Source organism: Castor canadensis, chromosome 1 (assembly GCF_047511655.1).
Source record: "Castor canadensis chromosome 1, mCasCan1.hap1v2, whole genome shotgun sequence".
NCBI classification, from domain to species: domain Eukaryota; kingdom Metazoa; phylum Chordata; class Mammalia; order Rodentia; family Castoridae; genus Castor; species Castor canadensis.
This window is the reverse complement of record NC_133386.1, coordinates 191,680,101-191,703,260: the sequence shown is the minus strand read 5'-3', so window position 1 is coordinate 191,703,260 and position 23,160 is coordinate 191,680,101. Positions and strand designations below refer to the sequence as shown.

Sequence of the window (23,160 nt, the reverse complement as noted above, 5' to 3'; positions counted from 1 at the left end):
TAGAAATTTGACAAGGAAGGAAAATGTGAAAAAAAACAGTAAGGAATTTAGACAATAAAAGCAGAACCATAACTGAATGGAATAATGGATTTAGTAGACAGTGGTGTCAATAAACCATTGAAAGTATGAACAAATATTTCAAGAAACACACACACATAGATATAAATTAAAAGTGATTCCAATAATGTAGAAGTAGAATTCTAAACCATGACAAGTAATATTTATCCCTGTTATGCAAGGTTAGCTTAACATTTGAAAATTCATTAATCTATTCCATTGCATCATATAGGTCAAAATTAAATAAGCTCAAAAAAATGGCAAAATACATACACAGTAGTGCCAAAAACATATCTTATGGTGAAAGTGTGAAAACAAAAACAACAGCCAAAGAAATTGACAATAACATATTAAGACAAATTTGAATAGTTCAGATTTCTCTCTAGAAACTCATTAGGAACAAAATCAGTCTTCTATAAATTAAATTCATGCACAAGAGAAGATTTTCCCCAAGGTGCATATGACTAGTCTTACAATATTTTTGCTTGCTTCAAATATCAACTGCTCTTAAATAAAAGACAAAGCAGAGGTGATAAATGTTTTAAGTTAAAAGAAACACACTGAAACTATTTCATGCAAGTCTATGAAGGTAAGTTTTAATTATGCCATTGCACTGTTTTATTTAAGGATAGCCCTAACTTGAGGATCAACATCAATTAAAACAGAAATTAAGAGATCATTATCTAAAAATAGCTATTTACTATAACTTATGTATATCTCACTATCAAAGTAGACTTTTCAAATGACAGCAATGACATCAATAATTAAATTATTTATTTCAGGTAATATTCATATACTCCTAAACATAGGAGTATGAGAGAATATGTTTCTGATCCAATTTAGTATGAATATTTATTTGAAAAGCATCACCTGATGGGGCTCTGAGGTATAATAGATTTGAGAAGATTGGAAAATGCACAAAATATTTTTGGGAATTTAGAAAACAAACACTATGAAAGTGTAATGGGAATTGTCAAGCAGAGTTGTCTTCATATTGGATATTAAAATAAATGATCAAAGAGAGGTTTCTTTTGTCTGTCTTATGTTTAAATGACAGTCGTGTTCTCTGTTCACTTACATGGCTGGAGTAACTCATAAACAGTTGGATTTAGTCAAAGATGCACTTTTATTATACATCATTGTGAAAGGAAACCAGAGAAAGGTATTTGTGCTTGCTTGGTAATTATATGATAAACAAGCTCAATGAACACGAAGGGAGATGTAAGATAAAATATGAGGAATAGGTCATACTTTTTAATCAACTTAAATACTAATTCATATTTTGTTATGCTCTATTGTAGTTGTTAAGGGAGAGACTTAATGAGTAGCATTCTAGGATTAATCTTTTTCATATACAACATATATAATTATGGAGATAAATAGACCATTCAATGCATGTAATTATTTCCTCACTTATAATGAATTGATTTAAAACTTGATTCTCACTGGAAAACAGGGAAGGGGACTTAAAAATCATTTTGAATGAGAATTGAAGAAGAGCTTTAAGGTTAACCTTTGCGTGAAAGAAAATAGGTATCACCACCGATATAGAAAAAAATTATAAGAGCACAAAAAACATAGAAAATGCCTTTAAACAAAATTCCACCATTAAGGTAACGAAAGAAGATATTATTCTTCCACAATAAATAATAGTGTACATCTTTCAGTATTCTTGGTAAAGTTATAGCTAATTCAATAATTTATAGTAGATTTCATTTCTTAAACTCATTTTAACAACATATCACTTCGTTTTGAAGTTTCAAATCTCATATTATCAAAATGAAGCATGGTAATAGTGGAAATAATTTAAGATATCTTATGAAGAGATCCATGAATCTAGTGCAGGTAGCATGAAAGTTGAATTCATTTTAAAACATGAATGAATTAACCATATTGGATATATTGTATCTGCAGATGGACAGCAAACTAAAACAGAAAAATCAAACACCACTACGATTACAGAATTTGTTCTCTTGGGGTTTTCTGATATTCCCCAGCTCCAGTGGATTCTTTTTGGAATATTTTCACTCATATACATGACTATTCTGATTTGTAACAGCATTATAATATTGATAACAAAAACTGACCCTGCTCTTCAGACACCTATGTATTTTTTCCTTAGAAATTTTTCATTTCTAGAAATCTGTTATGTAACAGTCACTATCCCAAGAATGCTTGTAGACCTTTGTACCCAAAAAGGAAATATTTCCTTTTTGTCCTGTGCTGCACAAATGTGTTTTGTCCTTATGCTGGGAGGTGTGGAGTTCTTCCTGCTGACAGTGATGGCCTATGACTGCTATGTGGCCATCGGTAACCCTCTGAATTATACTATAGTCATGAACCAACAGGTCTGTGTGCAGATGGTGGCTGCCTCCTGGATCAGTGTAATTCCAGTTGTGATTGGTCAAACATACCAGATTTTCTCTTTGCCTTTTTGTGGGTCTAACAGAATTAATCACTTCTTCTGTGACATCCCCCCAGTCCTCAAGCTTGTTTGTGGTGAGGCATTTGTAAACAAGATAGCAGTATATATTGCTGTGGTGTTTTTTGTGATAATTCCCTTTCTGTTGATCATTGTTTCCTATGGTAAAATTATCTCCAACATTCTGAAATTGACGTCAGCCAGAGGAAGGGCTAAAGCTTTTTCCACTTGCTCATCTCACCTCACAGTTGTCATTCTCTTCTATGGAACTGCGAGTATCACTTATTTAGAACCCAAACCAAATCAATATGAAGGAATGGGAAAGCTGCTGTCTCTTTTCTACACCATTTTGATCCCAACTTTGAATCCCATTATCTACACTCTGAGGAACAAGGATATCATTGTAGCACTGAGAAAACTTCTAGCTAAGTTATTAGCATGAGGCAAACACATCAAATTACAAAAAGTATTTGGTTGTAAGTTTATTGTGTTGCTTCAACAGAAAAGAATGTTTACCTTGTTCCTCTGTGCTTCAATATAATAAACAATATTGCAACTACCTATATTAAGTCAAGGGGCATTTGCTTTATAGTTTATTTAAGTACTTCTATATAATCAGAGTACAAATTCACTCAATTGCAAAGATCTACTTTCTAAAATCACCCTTTCCTCTTGTTGTTAACAATGGAGTTAAAAGATAGCTTCAGCAGCACAAGGAAAGATAACGAGTATCATATAACCAGGGGTTGGTGTTGTGTTCTGGGGTGATTTTCCTGTGTTCATCATATCCTCCAGATATATTTGTTGCCCCTCTCTGATGCAATACTGTGATTTAGATTTTGAAAAAGTAGCAGAACCAAGTAAACTGGGGAAAGCAGGGATATCTAGTCTTCTTGTTTCCCGTTACAATTTTTTATTTTTTGCAATTTTCAATTTCTGTCTTTATATCTATCCATGTCCTTCTAAAACTACCTATCATGTGTGTGTGCTATAATTTACTCTCTCATAGTTCACTGTTCTCTGGAACATTACTCAGTCCCAAGATAGCTTCTGCTTTCTTTGTTACTATATGATTAATATTAAGCGTCCTACAACTTTTGCCTTAGAATATTCATACTTATTTACATAATTTGAATGCTGCGTCTTCAAAAATATCTCCATCTAGAAATTGCTGTGACCTTATTTGAAAATGATGTAAGGATTTGGAGAAGAGATCATCATAGTTTAGGATGGGAAACAAATCCAGTGATCACTGTCTCCAGAAGAAGCAGTAGGCAGAAGAAATTTAGAAAAACAGGGAGGAGGGAAAAGGAAGCATAAACAAAGAGAAAAAAACATCTTGTGAAGAAGAAGATAAAAACTGGAGTGATTCAGCCACCAACCAAGGAAGGTCAAGAGCCACCAAAAGCTGGGGAGGCAAGGAATGATTCTCCCCTAAAGGCTTTGTGGAAGAAAAGTGGCCTAACAACACTTTTTGTGGATATTAGCTTTAATGACTGTGCGAGCCTAATTTTGTACTAATTAGTTCCCCAATTTGGGGTAATTAATTAAGATAATCCTAGGAGAATAATATATCTAGTGTTCTCTTAAGTTTTTTAATTTTATTTTAATCATCTGGAGTCAAGTCTGTATCCTGCCAGTTCAGAGTAGACATCTACTGTCACCAAATGATGCTTCTATTGTTATATCAGTTCTTTAAAAATTGATATTTCTTCCATTTGCTGTAAAATAAAATACCCTGCAGTGATTTTACAAACTCATTTAATGAAATATAATCTTGAAGAAATAACATGCCCAAGAGTTATTATAGATATATATTTGTTGAAGATATTCTTGAAAGTTTTAGATTTCTATTTTAACAATGCAAAACAAAATTGGAAGCTAAGTGAATACAATCTGAGTCATCCAAAGAAAATGATAAAAATATATGAAAGCAAAAATTAAATAAGTAATATTTTTAAATGTAGTTGATAAAGTTTGATGAATAAATTCTAAGAAAAAACAATGCCTAGTAATCTTTGATCCACTTTGAATTGATTTTTGTATAGGGTGAGAGGCAAGTGTCTAGTTACAGTCTTGTATTGATGGATATCTCATTTTTCCAGAAATATTTGTTGAAGATGTTGTCTTTGCTCCAATGTGTATTTTGGAAACCTTTATGAGAAATCAGATGACTGTTACCTGCCTGGACTTATTTCATTTTCTGAGGCTATGGTGATTGGAATTATTTTCCTGTTTTCTTTCACAGCATGCTGATTGTTTTTGTGTAGGGAAGCTATAGATTTTTGTATATTGAAAATATAGGAAAAAAAAAAAGCAGGATTTTCTATCCTGCTGCTTTGCTGAAAGTGTTTATCAGGGCTATAAGTTTTCCTGAGGAGTCTTTGGGGTCTTTTGGGGTTACATCATCTGCAAATAAGGATAATTTGATATCTTCCACTTCTAATTGGATTCCATTTCTTTCTTTCTCTTCCTTATTGATCTAGCTAACAGTTCAAACACTATACTTTATAAGAGTAACAAGAATGGGCATCTTGTCATATTCCTGTATTTTGTCTTATTATTGATGTTTATTGAATTTTTCATTCTCAACAATTCCATTTTTTTTCACAATCTCAATATCCTTGCTGAATTTTTCATCCATGTTCCTGACATTTTTATTCAGTTTGTGAACTGACTTCCTTACTTTATTAACCAGCTTGTTTGAATCCTTGCTCAAGAAATTGATCATTTTTAAAAGTTTAATTTTGAATTCTCTGGCATTTCAGCCTGTTTCAGTATTTTTGCATTCATTTATTATGCAGGGCTGAACTTCTAGAGGGAGGGGTCATAGTGCCTTGATTTCTCGTATTTCAACATTTTCTTCATTTTGATTTGTGCTTCATTAGGTATGAATGTCTCTTTGTTTTATATATATATAATTAATTAATTTTTGTTGGAGTCTTCTTAGTGGAGATGCTTCGTTTGAGGTCACAATCCATACTGTCACTCAAAGAGGACAAAACAAGTGGGATGAATATCAACAATTTCAAAAACACAACAGATATTTAAATATAAAATTAAAAAATTGGAGATCATGTACACCCCAATGGGGTTTGAAACGAAAAAAACTAGAATACCTAAAAACCCATTAGTAATATGGTTGTCTTGGAACTCGGTATCATGAAATTGAAGAATGAAAGTCACAGGCAGCAAGGTGAGCAAAAGAGCAGAGGTATATTAAGTAGAGAAGAAAAGCCCCATGCGGAGGGAACTTTGTCTCAGAAAGGTGGAAAGGTCTCAGAAAGGTCTCAGGTCATGGTTCCTTTGTCTAGGGATTTTATAAAGATTCTTTTGTCCCTGATGAAGGGAAACCCACTGTATCCCAATAACATTGGCTCATTGGAATTATACGCCATGCATGCTTTTCTGTCCATCTCTGATTGTTCCTGGGATTCAATCATGCATAGTCTACAAGCTGCAGCAATTTCAAGGTGCATGGAGTGGTTTCAAGATTCTCCATACCCTGTTTATCTTGCCTCTGGGCCAATGGTAAATCCCATTGAGTCCCCCTTTCCTTAACCTATTTAACAGGTCCTTAACTCCTAGCTTCCAGTCTCACTAGGAGTTTAAAAGTTAGTAGATCTAAAAGTATGAACAGCTACTAAAAATGGTGGAGGGATGGAGAAAGGAAAAAGAAGAAAAGGAACAACATAAGAAGGAGAGGAAAAGAACTTGGGGTGGGAATAGAGAAAAAACTAGAATGATGGAGAGAGAGAGAAAACAGAATAAAACGGGTATGACAGGAAAAAAGAATGATCAAAACAGAAAAATAATTTAAAAAAACCAAATATCAATTCTACAAGTACAACAAATACAATTATATAATGAAATATACCCCAGTCATTTCTTCCTTGATGAGGGAAAGAAGTTGAATTTGTAGAATACAGGCTTGTTTTTTCAGTTCTCTTCATGGGAAAATAGATTTACATTTGTTTATTTGATTTACCTGTTTGAATTTGGAAGAAGTTAGAGTGGTGGAGTCTGCTAAGGGTTTAGTCTTGTCCTGCTTTCCCTGTGGGTTGAGTTCAGAGCATTGTTTACCTGAAGGCTAGTATGCTGATGTGGGGACTGCCCTCACCTCTTCCTGGTAAAGGAGCAGAGGACTGCCCAGGTTGCATGTCTCCCTCTACCTTTGTTGGATTACCATGAAAAATAAATTCCAAGGAAGTGGCTAATGACAACTAATTTGAACATTATGGAGTTGGGCAAAACAATCAAGAGAATATAGTTTTGATCCCAGTTGCCTTATCTTCACAATTTTCTGTTTTAGCATGGGCAACTTATGTCCCTTCTGTAACTGGAGTTCAGAGAGTTTGTGTTGCAGGCCCTGGCATCTGCTGTCACTGCAGCAGACATCACTATCAGCTCTTTGGCTACTCTTTTGGTGATTTTAGCTTTCAGTTTTGCAGTTGAGCTCCAGCTAGCCTATCTCTTCCACCAAGGAGGTTCTGTCATGACTCTGAGACAAAGTTACCTTGCTTAAGCAGTGTAGAGAGGGAGTCCTCAGGTTTGCCTATGACTCCTTCTCTTGCATATATGGGTAGTGAAGCATGTGGATTTCATGTCTTGGATTTTATTTATTTATTTATTTTTGAGTGCCACCTGATGATACATACCTGTGGATCTTTGGAGGTCTGCAATTTGGGCAGGTCTTTTGCTTATTGCCCACTGGTGGGAATTCTTCCTCTTCCCTACAGTTTTTCTCAGTGCTTTACGTTAGAGTCTCTTGTTTGTTTTTCTAGCTTACACAATTTCTGGATTTCATCCTAATTCTGTCTGCTGTTTGTTATTGCCTTCCCTTGTTTTTCCTAACCACAGTGCTTTACGTGAATCACAAATCTAAATATTTTATTTCAGTTTTATGGGGACACCAGAAAGTTGCTTAAACAAGATAACAAGTATCGTATTTTAACAAGGATTAATCTCCACTTTTTCTTCATGTAATTTACTTAGAAAATAATTTCAGAGTTTTTGTAAACAGAGCTGTTAAATAAAAGTTTTTTTAAAAACACTTTTTCTGACCTTAGTGTGAAGAAAATATTATTTGTCAAATGAAGTTGGTCCACAGATCATAATTTGGCAACCCTCATTACACCAAATAATTTTACACCTGAATTTATAACTGATGCATATAAGTTCTGAAGTAGTTATGCTGATAGACAAGAATATAATAAAAGTGATGATAAAATGTTTTTAAAATGTGAAAAATTGTACTTTTTTTGAATAATCCTGTGTGAGCGTGTATATGTAGTTTTGAGTTATTACATCTAGTGCAAAAAAAGATATGGCAGTGTATATTAAGTTCTTCATAATGGTTACCCACAATTCTTGTAGGAGGATGCTAATTAAATCAAAGTGAATATTTCAAAACATTTTTCTTTTTGGTATTGATTTCATCACACAATAACAGAGGAACACAATTTTAATTAATATAGATTTCTCTTTAGAAACTATTTAAGGCAGAAATGAATGTCTTCACATCTGTAGAGAGTTGAAAGAGAAAAATGTGTCAATCAGGATTATTTACCTGGTGAAATTATCCTGTAAAACAGAAAGTAAACTTTAAAAATATTAAGTAAAGGGAAACAATATATCATTAAAATATTTGCAAATGGACGTTCTTAAAGTAGAACAAACACGAGACAAATGCAAAGGTCAATATGAAGAATGAATATAATTTGAAATGAAGACATTAATGTGCAAATTATTTTTCACACTTTTAAGTGTTTTTTTTGTAGATAAATAACACTTTAAAGAAAAATAAAGTAATATATTGTGGTTTTAATAAACAAGAATAAAGAGGAAAGAGGAACCTGAGTATACAAAAATGAGATATAAGAACCGAATGTTTGGTTGAAAAATACATAATCTAATTTCTAATACAATTGCTTTAAAGCCAATAAATAAACGAAAATCCAACTTTGAAAAAGTATATAAGATAGAGGAGAAAGCCAATTTTTAAAAAATGATATATGTAATACCAAACACATCAATGAGAAAATTGAATTTAAAATAACAAAACAGTTTAATTATAAAGAAAGTAGATTATATATCAAGACTCAAGTATATGTTAACTACATAGAACAAATTTGAAAGCTGAAAATACAGATTCATTGAAAATAAATGAGTAGGAAAAATTTGCTACACAAAGACCATAAGTACCTAGAGAGAATACAAAAGTATTAAAAATAGATTTTAAGATGACATGCATAGCCATGATAAAAGGCTATATTTAATTATGAAGCAATAATTAAATATTTGGATTACATAAATCTCAATTTATATGAAATGATAATTAGGGTTTCAAAATAAGAAAAGTAAAACTTGAAATTACTAATTTAATAATTCCACAATCTTAGTAGTAAATATATACTTCCAGGTTTCATTCATCTGTGCAAAATTTTAAAATGAACAACCCACATCTCTTTCAAGTCCATGCTGTCTCATAAAGCAAGTGCATATAACTTTTAATGTTTTCAAATTGTGAAAAGAATACTTTCTGAACACAAATAATGTGATAACAAGACAAAATAAAATATTTGCATACATGTGTAAAAATGTTATAATGATACAATTTTGCACAATAAAAATTAAATGAGTGATTTGTTTATAAGAAATATGAAGTCATTTCAAACAGTCTTCAAAATTCTATGATAGTGAAAGTATAATAAGAAAATACCATTCTACTATTACAGCAACAAATTCAGCAACCTATTTTAATGGTAAAAATAACCAAATTTTATGTAATATGAAACACAATTTTAAAAGTCATACATGTTATAAAGGAATAACACTGGTCTCAAAAATATTTCTGCAAAGAGGGCTGGATTATATCAAATATTCTAACAATGAATGTCAACAACACAACACAAAATCTGACAGAAAATGAGAAGAGAATATTAAAAAATTATAAAAGATCACTAATTTGACTCTTGTACTTAGAACTAAAACCATAAAAAAGAATGTTAAAGTATGAGTCCCAAATATTATCATAGCTAAGTAAGGCTTTTCACAAGACTGCATGGTTAGTAAACAGTCTTAGAAAATTAGAATTATAACAGATCTGACTTCTTTTGTATGAAAACCTGCATTATGTTAATTGTATTGTTGAACTTTTAATGCATGATGCAATATTGAACCATATCTGAAAAGTAAGCATGATCTAAGCATGTCTGCATTAGGGATGTATCTTGAAACATTTGTCTAGCATGTACAAGGTCCCTGGGTTTAATCCTCAACATAGCAAATGCACACACACACACAAATACAAACACCTGATACCCTGCACTAGAAGTCCTATCAGTATAGTGAAGCAAGGCAAAATAATCAAAATAGTAAAAGAAAAAAAAAGAATATGTCTCTTTGGTATTTAAGTAAGCATTATCATAGACTAATATAATCAAAATTATTAAAGTAATGTAATCAAATTATAAAACAATTCAAAATGTAAATATAAAATAAAAGATACAACAATAATACAAATAAAATAATATGGTGGAAATATTAGGTATTCATGTATGAAAATGGAAAAATGAGACCTGTTGGAACTCTTCCAGGAATGGGGGACAAAGGAGAAGGATGGAGGGGTAAGTTCAACTATGATAGATTTTGAGAACTTTTGTAAATATCACAATGTACTCCCAGTACAATGACTTTTAAGAATTAAAAAAAAAAACAGAGAACTAATAAATAAGTAATAAAATAAATAAAACATACTAATTATTAATATAAATATGAGATAATTAAATATAGAATAATTATAAATATAGTCAAAATCACTAACATACATTTTTGTCAAAATTTCCCTATATACTTATTCCCTAATTACTTATTTAAATCCCAATTGAAATGGCCCAAGAGACATTCCTTAAGAACTGGCAGATCTTGTCAAGATTTGCGTCAGAATGCAAATGAAAGAAGAGTGGTAAAAGTTTAACTTATAGGTAAAAAACAACCTCAACATCACATTTCTCTAATCCATTTACAGGGATTAAAGCCTATAATCTCAGAGCTTCTTGCTATGGGCCTTCTTTGCCCAACCCACTCCCCCTACAACACTCCTATTCTGCCTGTAAAAAAGCCCAATTGGTCTTACTGGTTGGTGCAGGACCTTCGCTTAATCAACACAGCAGTGACTCCTATACATCTGGTAGTGCCCAACCCCTACACTCTCCTGTCTCTCATCCCCAGTACCACCACCCATTTTACAGTCCTGTACCTAAAAGATGCTTTCTTCACTATCCCTGTCCACCCACAGTCCCAAAACCTCTTTGCCTTCAACTCGACTGATCCAGATTCTCATACTTCACAACAATTAACCTGAACTGTTCCACCTCATGGATTCTGGGACAGTCCCCACCTCTTTGGCCAAGCTCTGGCTAGGGACCTCCTTACCCTCCATCAATCCCTGAGTAAACTCCTCCAGTATGTAGATGACCTCCTGCTCTGCAGCCCCTTGCTCAAGGATAGCCAACAACACACTGACCTCCTGTTTAATTTTCTGGGAAAAAAGGGATACCGGATGTCCCCCAACAAAGCTCAAATGTTTCTCACGCAGGTGACTTAACTGGGCCTGACTATCTCCCCTACTCATAAGGCTATCACCATAGATCATAAGGCCTTATTAGCCTCTCTTCCTGTCCCCACTACCAAGGCTGAAATTCTCTCCTTCCTCAGCCTGGCTCGCTATCTCAGAGCCTGGGTGTCCAACTTCAGTCTAATGGCCAAGCCTCTATATGAGACATCCAGGGGTCCCATCCAAGAGCCCCTGGACCCCTCTTGGCCTGTGTCAGTTCATTTTAAACCCTCTTACAAGCCCTGTTGCAAGCCCTGGAGTTTTGCCTGCAGGACCTCACTTGTCCCTTTTTCCTTTATGTTTCTGAGAGTCAGGGGTTTGCCCTAGGAGTTTTGGAACACAACATAGGGCCCTCCTTTGCTCCAGTAGCATTCCTCTCCAAACAGTTAGACCCCACAACCAGGGGATGGGCCCCATGTCTTAGAGCCCTGGCAGTCACCTCTCTCTTGATCCAGAAAAGCAAAAAGCTTATCTTTGGGTCTCCCCTTACTGTTTGCCACCCCCCCCCATAGCCTCTCAGAACTCCTCACATATAAAGGACTTTACCTCATGCCCCCCTCCCATATCTTATCCCTGTAGGTGGCCTTCATTGAGGATCCCACCCTATCTTTCATCTCATGTCCCCCACTTAACCTAGCCATTCTCCTTCCTCTCTCTTCAACACCCCTTGTTCACTCCTGCCCCAAGATTCTTGAAGAACTCCTCCTCTGCCCAGACCATATTCAGGAGGGCACCCTTTCTCAGACTGACTACACTTAGTTCAATGATGGCAGCTCCTTCATTCACAATGGACAGCGAAGAGTTGGATACACTATCGTGTCTGATTCCACCAACATTGAGGCATGCCCTCTCCCTTTGGGTACTACTTACCAAAAGGCAGAATTGTCTGCCCTGGCCAGAGCTCTGACCCTGGCAAAAGACAAAACTGTCAGCATTTACATTGACTCTAAGTATGCATTTCACACTTTATTGTCCCACTCTGCTATCTGGAAGGAAAGGGGATTCCTAATTACAAGAGGAACTTCCATTATCAATGCTGCCTTAATAGCCCAGGTCTAAGAGGCTTCACACCTTCCTTCCTGGGTAGGTATTACTCATTGAAAAGCCCACTAAACTGACTCTTCCATAATTACCAGAGGAAATAACCAAGCAGATACAGAGGCCAAGTGAGCAGCCCTCCAAACTGCACCCCAATTGACCATGTACCCCTTTACTCCAGCTTCCTCTCCCCCTTTCACTAAACTCTCTCTCCCTCTTCTGAAGTTTAAACTCTTCTCTTCTATTTACTTATGCTTTTTCATCCTAATCTTCGTGCTGTTTTCACCTTTCTCCACCAATCCCTTTTCCCTATCTCCAGAAGACATATAACACCTTAAACAGATTACCCAATCCTGCTCAATTCGCCAGCTCACAAACCCCAACTCCAATATTAGACCCCCTCACTTTCCTACCCACCAAGCCAAGGGATGCCTTCCTGCCATGGATTGGCAGGTGGACTTCACACATATGTCGCCAGTAAAGAGGATTAAGTACCTCCTGGTATTGGTAGACACTTTCACAGGATGGGTGGAAGCCTTCCCTATGACCAATAAAAAGGCCTCCACAGTAAACAACGATTTTGGTCACAGACATCATCCCATGGTTTGGTCTCCTGGCCTCCATCCAGTCAGACAACCGGTCTGAGTTTGTTTCCTTTATTTTCCAAAAATTGGAACAAGTCTTAAATATTCAGTGAAGGTTTCACATTCCCTATCACCCACAATCTTCAGGCAAAGTTGAGAGCTCCAATTGCACACTAAAAAATACCCTCACCAAACTCTCCTTCAAGCTCCATCTAGACTGGACAAAGCTCTTACCCCTAGTCCTTCTCCGCCTCTGAGCTCTCCCATAAAAACCACTCATGCTCAGCCCCTTCGAGCTCCTCTATGACCGTTCACTCCTGCTTATCACGGTTTAGCCAGAATCCCCCAACATTTCCTGCACTCTCCTCAATCTTCTGCTCACTTTTCTTTGCTCTCTCCTTTGGTCTAATGCTCATGATCAGTTGCCACAGCCCTCTGACACCACCAAAATAACTCCCACCCTCCAAATGGGAGATCTGGTTTATCTAAAAAGTACAGCCCTACCCAGCCACCTGCAGGAAAAGCAGAGAGGCCCATTTAAGTTCATCCTCACCATACCCACATCTGATAAGCTAGCAGGATTTCCCTCCTGGGTAAATGTTCAAAATCTAAAACTGGCAGCCCCACAAAAGACCTACCAATCTCTTCTTACAGGACCAAGAAAAATAAAGATCTCCTGCCTCCCCAAGACACTAGAAGATGGAGACACACCCACGGAGACTCCCAGGGCATAAGCAGGATCCCTATACCTAGGGACCTGGCATCTCACCTACTCACTCTTTATACTTCCCCCCTCCCATTCTTTCCTGTCAGTATGTGCCTATGCTTTTACTCTTTGCTACATACACTCTACTCTGAGATTTTACTTTTCCTACCTCCCAACACAATTAGCCTCCCTCTTTTCTCATACCTTCTCTACCCCTGCTTCATAGATTGGGTAGCCGACCTTCATCTCCAAGGTACTCTCTCAGACTTTACTCCTGAGGAAATCTATTCATTGTCCAACATTCTCTTTGCTTTATTGTAAACTGCACCACCTATGCTTTCACTCCATCCCTTTCTGTGGGTAATTCTTGTCCTCGTCCCTTCTTTCCTGAGTATTGGCCTGTGGGTAACTTTTCCCCCTGAGTGGAGATGGCCCCATCACACAGCTCTCTGTTTTGGGTACCTCACTCTGTGCACCTTACTCATTGTGCTTTCTTTTTTCTTATGACCTGTACCCTTGTGAGCCCCAAACTCCCCCCTGCCCTTGCACCTCATCTTATTCCTACCAGCATAGGGCTTGCCATGGTACAGCTACCCCATGTACAATGTGGGGCAAACCACAATGACTGCAAAGAGTAAAGGCAGCAATTTGGGTTACATTTGCTTTGGGAATCATGGGCAATAAGTGTGCTGGACTGAGCTCACATATTATGGTATGTCTGATGGAGAAGGAGTCCAGGATCAGGCATACAAGAAGGTCCTCCACACCCAGGTACCTCAGGTTCTTGACAACCTATTCTTTCCCACCAAAAAACTTCTCAAAATTCCTTTAAACATGCTGTCCCTTTCTGAAACCCTTCTCCTCCAGGTCATAAATACCATTCATCAACTACTCAACCACACCAATCCTACTCTAGCCCATGGTTGTTGGATGTTTCAGTGGACTGGCCCTTCTCAGGTTATCCCCAGCCCCATAAATATTTCCACACCCTTTACCTTAAACTATTCCTTCACCAAAGGGCTCACCACCTCCACTCTTTCCCCAGTTCCTCTCTTCCAGCCAGCCCCTCTTTGCCTACAGAGTTCCTCAAGGATAGTTGAGGTAGGCTCCCTGGTGACAAAAAAATGTCACACCATTAGGGCGGCCAAGAAAACCAGAAACAATATCTGCTGCCCACCTCCATTCCTGGGACTCTCTTTCTATGTGGTCAGAGTGTATACCCCTGTTTACCCCAAGCCTGGAAGGGTATTTGCACTCTGGTATTTTTGGTTCCTGACATGGATATTATTACAGAAGATCAGGACCTCCCCATCCCCCTCACCATGTGCCTTTGCTCTAAAAGAACAATCCAGGCTATTCCTTTGTTAGCTATCCTGGGTATAATGGCTGCCATGGGAACGGGGGCTGCAGGAATAGGAATATCTATCCACTACTACACAAAACTCTCTAATCAATTGATTTCAAATGGTAGCCGAGTCTATCCCAACCCTACAAAAACAACTTGACTTCCTAGCCTCAGTTGTACTCCAAAACTGACAAGGCCTTGACTTGCTCACTGCAGAGAAGGGTGGTCTCCGCCTATTTTTACAAGAAGAGTGCTGCTTCTATGTTAACCAGTCAGGGGTATTAAAAAATAAAATTAGGCAACTCCAGGAACAATTAGAAAAATGGAGAAGGGAATTGGAGGAATCTTGGAGTCCTCTAGGGAATAACATTTACAATGGTTCTCCTGGTTAATGCCCATCCTAATGCCATATTTCTTGCTCTCATATTCTTAAGCTTCCTCCCTTGTATCATAAGGACGATAAAAGGATTTCTTTTAGACCATATGTCTGCTATTGCTAATCAAAATTTAACCAGTTGTACCTCCAGGGATATCGACCTCCCCAAAACTGCCCAGAAAACTACTGTGAAGGCTCCATCCAGGACAAAACAGGAGCCCTAGGATCCTGTCCCATACAACACTGCCTGCCAGCAGGATGCAGCTAAAAAGACCAATACTTTGCCCCACTTCCTTATCCTCTGCCCCTACCTTCATCATTATTAAAGAAAAAATGGTGGAATGATAGAAAAATAATGCCGCCATTTTATAAATCAGAGGCCATTTTATCCTCAGGTCTCACCTCTTAGAAAATGGAGCCATTCCCAATAAACAGCCCCACACTTTAACAAAATTTCCCCAGCTCCCAGACAAGCTCCACCCAAGCTCCACCCCCATCAGGGACCCCTGCACCTGTGCCAACCCCTTACCCTCCCTCTTCTATAAAAGGCCATGCCTGGCCTGGACTCTCTCTCTTCCTGCGCTATCTTTCCCAGGTCAGCCAGGCAGCTCATGCCTGTCATTTAACCCAGCTCTTGGACATGAGGTTTTCTAGTGAGCTTTCTTTGTGAGCAGCGTTTTTCCTAACACCATCCATTTACTTGTGAATGACAAAATTCCATTTCTTAATGAATAAAATTCCATTGTGTATAAGTGCCACATTTTCTTTCTTTTTTCTTTTTATTCTTTTAAATGTTATTTTATCACTTTTACATTGACTTACATGTGTATATATTATTTGAGCAACCATGCCCAAACCAGCCTCCAGGCAGAACTTGTTCCACCCTCTTGTTCTCCAATTTTGTTGAACTACATTTTCTTAATCCATTCATCATTAGAGATCTTGCCTGGCATCCATCATGTCCTGCATTAGATGCCCAGCACCAAAAGGAATCCCTCCTCAGGAGATCCCATAGGTACACAAGCTGAGTAAAAATAGTTATCATTCTATTAAGATAAATTTTATAGTAGGATATCTGTAGCCTATGAGGCAAGCAGATGCTAGAGAAGGGACCACTGGTACTTCTTGAATCACTTAGGACTCATTTTGAGGCAGACTAAAATTAGGGAAAGTTTGGGCTCAGAAACCTAATATTACATATCACATTATCCATGCTCTAGTTCAGGGACCACCTTCAACTGGCCCAGGAACCACCTATGCTTCTCCCCGCTCCTTGATTATTGGATGGAAATCACCCGGTTCCTCACTTCCCGCAGGTTAGCGGAAGTCTAAAAAGCATTGGAGAAGAAAAGCACACTCCCTCTCCTTCCAGATTCCACTTGGCCCCACCATACAACCTTTTATATTTCCCTTCCCTTGTTGTTAATAAACTCCATTTATACCCACATGTCATGAAATGAATTCTTCCTTGCTGGACACAAAGAATTTGGAAGTCTCCAAATCACAGACTTCACCTTGATAACAACAATTTCAGGAGAAATTTTAAAGGCAAATGTTTCAGCCACTGGTATTAGAAGACATTGCAATTTTATATTTCCAAATCCCAACCCCTCACATGGGCTAAGCAAATGACCACTCTGAGAGTCCTTGTGGACTCACAAAACTATTTGGAATTGTATTTAAATTTACAGACATGAAACCAATTGGGTGGAAAATGGAATTCACAATCAGACATACCAACATACATGTTGGGCATGGCTGTAAGCATGGCACCCCTCTGAGCCAGAGGTGTGATCTAGTGTAAGTCAGGTAGAGAGTGAGTTCAGGGTTGTAGGCATGACCTTGAGCAATATGTGAGTTGTATGAATTATGTGGGTAGCAATCCCAGAGTTCACAAGAGAGAGGAACAAGTCAGGCTTGAACTGGGAGGTTAGAAATTACCAGTTGCCAGGACTCAAAAAGGGAAACATGCTCAGGTTGCAAACAACATTTTCTGTGTACTTGCTGTAGTGATGATAGGCTCAGGGCTTTGAAATGCTGGATGGGCATTTTGATATTGAGATAAAACCACACAATCCTCTCTGGTCTAACTTGAGGAAGAAAACAAATAAACAAACAAAACTACTCAATAAAAGAGAGGAATCTATTCTCCTTCTCAATGAGGAAGAAATATTAACTGTTTTTGCTGTCTCTTTCTCCCTTTAAATTTTTGTAGTTTTTATTTTCTTGTGATTTTATCTTCTTTTTTGATTGCTTTGTCTTTCTCTGGACATATTTTAGTGTGTTCTCTCACAATATTATTTCTAACAGCTTCACGTCCTATACTTTTCCCCATGTCATTTGGTGCCTCTTATCTTATCCTTTTTCCCATTACTCTATCTTTTTATTACTTAATTATTAATATCTATACAATAATATTTTAATTCCTAGTTTATTCTGTAAGTATCCTTGTTTCTTTCCCTTATGATCTGATTGAGGTTTATAATTATTTCTTCAACAAAACATCTGATTTGTTTTTTAATTGTTTATTTCATTATTCCTTTCTGCTAACTCTCTTCAGTGTGGTAGTGAAAGTGTTATCAAATCTAATAACTGCATAAATTGTAGCACAGGAACAAATATAATATGAAAATTCAGGGAAAATGATTCCCCCAAAAGCTAATAACATCTCAATAACAAAATACAAACATAGTGATAGTGAAAAGGTTAAAATGCCAAAGCAAAGAATTCAACAATTTACTTTTAGAAGTAGTCAGTCAATGACTTTAAACAAGATTTAAACAGATAAATGAAGTAAGGAAACCAATCCAACACCTTGACAAGAAAGTCAGTAATATGGATCAGAAATTTAGCAAAGATCTTGAGGTTCTGAGAATAAAGGAATGTTATAAATTAAAATCTGAAAAAATCAAGCATTGCAACAAGAATAGATAAAGCAGAATAAAGAATATCATGGATTGAAAATAAAATCAAAGAAACATTATGCTTAGGCAACAATAAAGAACAGAAATGTTAACAACAATCACTAAAATTTCAGGAATTCACTAAACATGATCAAAAGACCAACCTAAAAAATCATGGAATAGGAGTTAAGCTATAAACCAAAGGCATAGGAAATCTATTAAATGAAATTGTAGCAAAAATTCCCCAAATCTAGGGGAAAATATAGACATTCAATTGTGTATGCATTTAGAAGCCCAAGCATTCATGAGCAGAAAGGAACCTGTCCACCCTCCATTGTAGTTAAAATGCCATAAGCAGAAAACAACAACAAAAAAGGATATTGAAATCTGCAAGACAAGAATGCAAATGTACAAAGGCATACATATCAGAATTACCTCAAACTTCTAAGCAGAAATCCTAAAAGCCACAAACTATGGGATGGTGTATTTCAAACACTTCATGAGAACAACTGCCAACAAAAGATAATATGTAGGGCAAAATTGTCCTTCAAAATTGAAGGAGAAATAAAGGCCTTCCAAGATGAGCAAAAGGTAAAGCAATTGATGACCATTAAGTGAGCATTGCAAAACTATTTAAAGGAATATGACATAAAGTAGAGGGAAGAAAGTCACAAAAAAGAGATCTCAGAAATATAATAAATTTCATGACAGGAGTAGATAAATATGTGAGAAGTAAGAAAGAATTATGCATGTTCCAGTCAGCAAATCAGAAAACTTCTAGAAGAATAAGAATGAAAAAAATAAAGAATAAACACATCAACCAGGAAAAATCAAGTCATACAAACAAAATTCCCTAAAATGAAAATGAAATTAAGAGAATCAGTATACTCTCAATAATAACCCCAAATGTAAATAATATCAAACCTCCAATTTAAGAATTAATATTACCTGATTAGATTTTAAAAATAAGAATCCAACTGTTTTTTGTGTGCAAAAAACATACCTGACTAGCAAATACACACATAGACTGAAAGTAAAAGAATGTTTTAATATACCAAGAAAATGAAATCCAAATGCAAGCTGAAGTCTGTGTATTTATATCTGACAGAGTAGAACTCAAACCAAAATTATTTAGAAGAAATACTAATAAAGGGAAGAGCCAGTCAATACAATATAACCTTTGTAAATATATATTCTAGAGCTGTTGGTGAATATGCTCAATTTCATGAAACAAGCTATGGGCCATGAAAGGATAGATAGGTTCATATAAAATAAAAGTAAAAGAGTTCAATATTCCACACAGACCAAAAGATTAACAAAAGAGCTTCAGAGTTAAGGTGTGCTATAAATCAGATGAACTTAACAGCTTCCTACAGAATTTTCAATACAGCAGTTGCATAATATGCACTTCTTAGCTATCAAAAATTTTCCAAAATATATCACTTTTTAGGCCATAGAACTAGTCATAACAAATACTACAAAAGAAACAATTTCTTTTATCTTAACAGATCATAATGAACTAAAACTAGGTATCAAAAATAGAAGCAACAAAATTATACAAAAACATAAATAATAAAAGTACATTTTTGAATGATAAATCAGTCATTGTTGAAATTTGGCAAGGGGGAGGGAAAATTAAAATACTCCTAGAAATAGGGCTGGCAGAATGGCTTAAGTGTTAGAGTTCCTGTCTAACAAGGCATGAGGCTCTGAATTCAAACCCTAGTACTGACAAAATAAAATTGAAAGAAAAAAGATTCAGGAAAAAAAATTCCTGGAATAAAATGAAAGTGAAAACACAGCTTACCAGAATCTGTCATACATAGTAAGGGGAGTTCTAACAGAGAAATTTGTAACAGTGAGTTTATGAAAAAGTCCAAGTTTTCACAACGAAAGATTAATGTATATCGTATAATCAGTATCAATATTCAAAGTTGAATTTCTTTAGCCTTCTTATTTCCCAATGCATTATCCTGTTAGATGTTGTAGTTCAGTATAGTCAGTCAAAAACAGTCAAAGTCGCTAATATAATGCAGTCAGGGGATTAGTTTTTTTCATTTTCCATTTTTGAGGATTATTATGCTTTTCATTTTGTTTTGTTTGCATTTCACAATTCCACCTTTGTCTCTGTCCAGGTTCTTTTAAAAGTACAAATCCTGAGTGTATTTACTCCTCTATATCTCAGATCTCATTGTTGTCTGGTAACCTCTACCACTCCACTGTAGCTTCTGGTCATTTCATATGAAAAGTTTCTTAAATTTTCATTATAAACTCAGCATTCAAGTGACTCAGGCACAAACTAAAGGTCAGTTCCAAGGACAGGGAAAAGTAGAAAGAAACGACATTTCACAAAGTTCTTCAGCAATGGCAAAGCCCTACTGACATCATGATTTTAACATTATAGATTGTGACCAAAAGTTTTGCATTGCTTAAATTTTTCCACAGTTTGCTAATTAGTTAAGATAGACCTAGCAAAATACTGTGCCATGTCAACCATTCCCTCATTAGGTTTTGTATTTGAATAATGCAAAATAAGTTTTGTCTCCTGCCTGGCAACAGCTGATGTGCAATACCCTTCTTCTTTACTTGGAGCCATTTTGGGTAGTAATTTGACAGTTCTTTATTTACAAAATATAAAATATTTATTATGTTTTACTTAAATACCGTATCAATAAAATCTGTTCTTACACAAATAATGTTGGTAAAGAATATATTCATATATGTACTGTTCCATGTTTTCTAAGAGTTTTACAATGCAAACAAAATAAGATGTGAAGTAAACTGTGACTCAAAACACCGTAAGATAGAGTTCATCTATTGCTCTGCTTCTACTCACCCATGCTAGGCAATGCTTTAGAGCAGCTCCACTGCGGAAATCCTCACTATCTTTTTTTCTTATGTAAGAGAAAAAATGTAGGTCCTTAAATATTAATCCAACTAAAAAAGTGTATGCATCTCTGAAAATTACTGAATCATCAGTCAAACACATTTTCATATATACATCTACAGGTGTTGTTATGAAACTTGAAGGAAAATTAAACATGTTCACACCATTTCCTATGTTTGATTGTTTGAAAGGACTTATCAGGATGTACTGTTTGTAATCAAAGAAAAAATTTTTTTAAGGAAGGAAATGTAATTCAGTGAGATAAAAATTACATGTCAACATTAAGGTTAGAGACACTCAGTATATTCTTAGTCCTCTTTTTTTCTCACATAAAAGACTGTACTCTTCGGTGAAATCAGATGAATTATGCTAGTAATCTCAATATCTGGAAGGCTCAAAGTGTAAGCGGAGTTAAGGTAGGATATAATCTACCTTGGCTATGTTGCCAAGCCTAGTTGTCAAACTCAACAGTACTGTTACTAACCTATACAGATAAATGTCAGAAATCTCACTGGTCTTAAAAAGAGTTAACAAATTAGGTGTCTAGACATGCCCAGGGATGATGACAGAGCTTTTCCAGGAAATGTTTAAATGAACTCTGCATCAGTAATGGTAATGAATAAATTCAATGCATTAAAATTATTTTTTTTCTAATTTTATTTAACAAACAACCAGAACCTAGAAATAGCAATTTCATCATTTCCCAGTTTCTGTAGGTCATAAGTCTAGCAAAAGGTAGCTGATTTCTCAGGGTCACAAAGGCCAAAATCAAGGTATCTGCCAGGCAGATACTTGGGCAGAGGAAGTGGGGAAGAATATTTGTTTCAAGCTCAATTGAACTGTTGGCAGAATCCAGTTCCTTTAGTCTGTAGACAGAGGTCCAATTTCTTGGTTGGATGTCTACTCCAAGATAAGATACTTCTTTTCTCATAGAAGCAAACCAACTTTGATACACTGTATCTTCTTCCACTTCTCCTCACCTGAACCTCTGAATTTCTGACTCTAACTACTACAACCAGATTTAAAGAATTTATGCAATGCAGTAAGGTTCACATGTATAAACTCTGTAATTAAAGTCAACAGATAATAGACCTCAGTGATATGTGCAAGGTACTTTTACAGCAAGGTCTATACTAGTGTTTAGTGTAAGGTCTAGGAAACGTTGCATGTATTGGAAGAAGCATATATCTTTGGGTGGTTATTGAATCTTGTGGATACCATATTGATATCCAAGGACATCACTGTTGAGGAAAACCTGAATGTTTAGGATACTGTATTATAATATTCTACTGAGCATGCTTGATTAATTTTTCTCATAATGCCACCTAGTTTATCATAAAAATTAAGCACATTATATGCTCTTTTATGGCTTGGCAAGATTACAATAACTTTTACTTTGCTTGTTGGTCACCATTTGCTTTTGGGAGGCATATTTTCACAAAATGAATGGCAATGAAACACTTAACAGTTCAAACATTTTATTTTTTATTTTTAGTTCAAACATTTTAAACACAATTGATAATATGCAGGAATGAATGCAAGCTTCTCTGTATCACTGATTTGTGTAATATACACAAGGAATTTAAAATTTTTGTGTTGAATTCTTTTATTTATTACTTTTGACTTCAAATTGACAAAAGCGTGTGTAGTAAATCCATGGGCTTTATGTATATACATTGACATGTGCTTTTCAACTATTATAAGAAGGAAATGAATACACCTACCTGTGAAAGTATGAATTACTTTACACTGTATGTTTTTTATTTGTATAGTTTATAACTTTATGAAACTCTGAGAATCATGATTTTACCAACCCAGAACATGTAAAAAACTTTTTAGTGTCAAAATTTTCATTTACATCAAAGCCTCAAAATTTGGATTTCTTCCTTTCCTTATTATGGATAAAAATAAAAATAAAAATAAAATTTAATCACTTTGAAGCCCTGAGAATTCCATATAAGTTCAGCATATTTAGTCATAATAATTTATGAGGTAAATAACTGAAACAAATTTAGAATAAGATGTTGTAAGGAAAATAGGGCTTATACTATTCTATGTTTCTTGAACTCACACTAGAACCAGATGTATGTCATATTAAAGGGAACTAAATTTTAGGGTGTTTTTGAACCAATACATAATTTGTAGAAGTGATTTTCTTAAAACTGATTTTAGATTTAGAATAGTAACTTACACATACTCCCTAGTAATTTTGATTTGTTTCTCTC

The 23,160-nt window shown here is 35.7% G+C and overlaps 1 protein-coding gene across 1 annotated transcript; it reads left to right on the top strand.

The window, feature by feature from the left end:
• The first annotated feature begins 2,093 nt into the window (after positions 1-2,093).
• On the top strand, positions 2,094-2,921 carry LOC109680587 (olfactory receptor 10AG1-like). The gene has a single exon (XM_020155377.2). The coding sequence runs from the start codon at positions 2,094-2,096 to the stop codon at positions 2,919-2,921; it is 828 nt and encodes a 275-aa protein (XP_020010966.2).
• Positions 2,922-23,160: the final 20,239 nt, after the last annotated feature.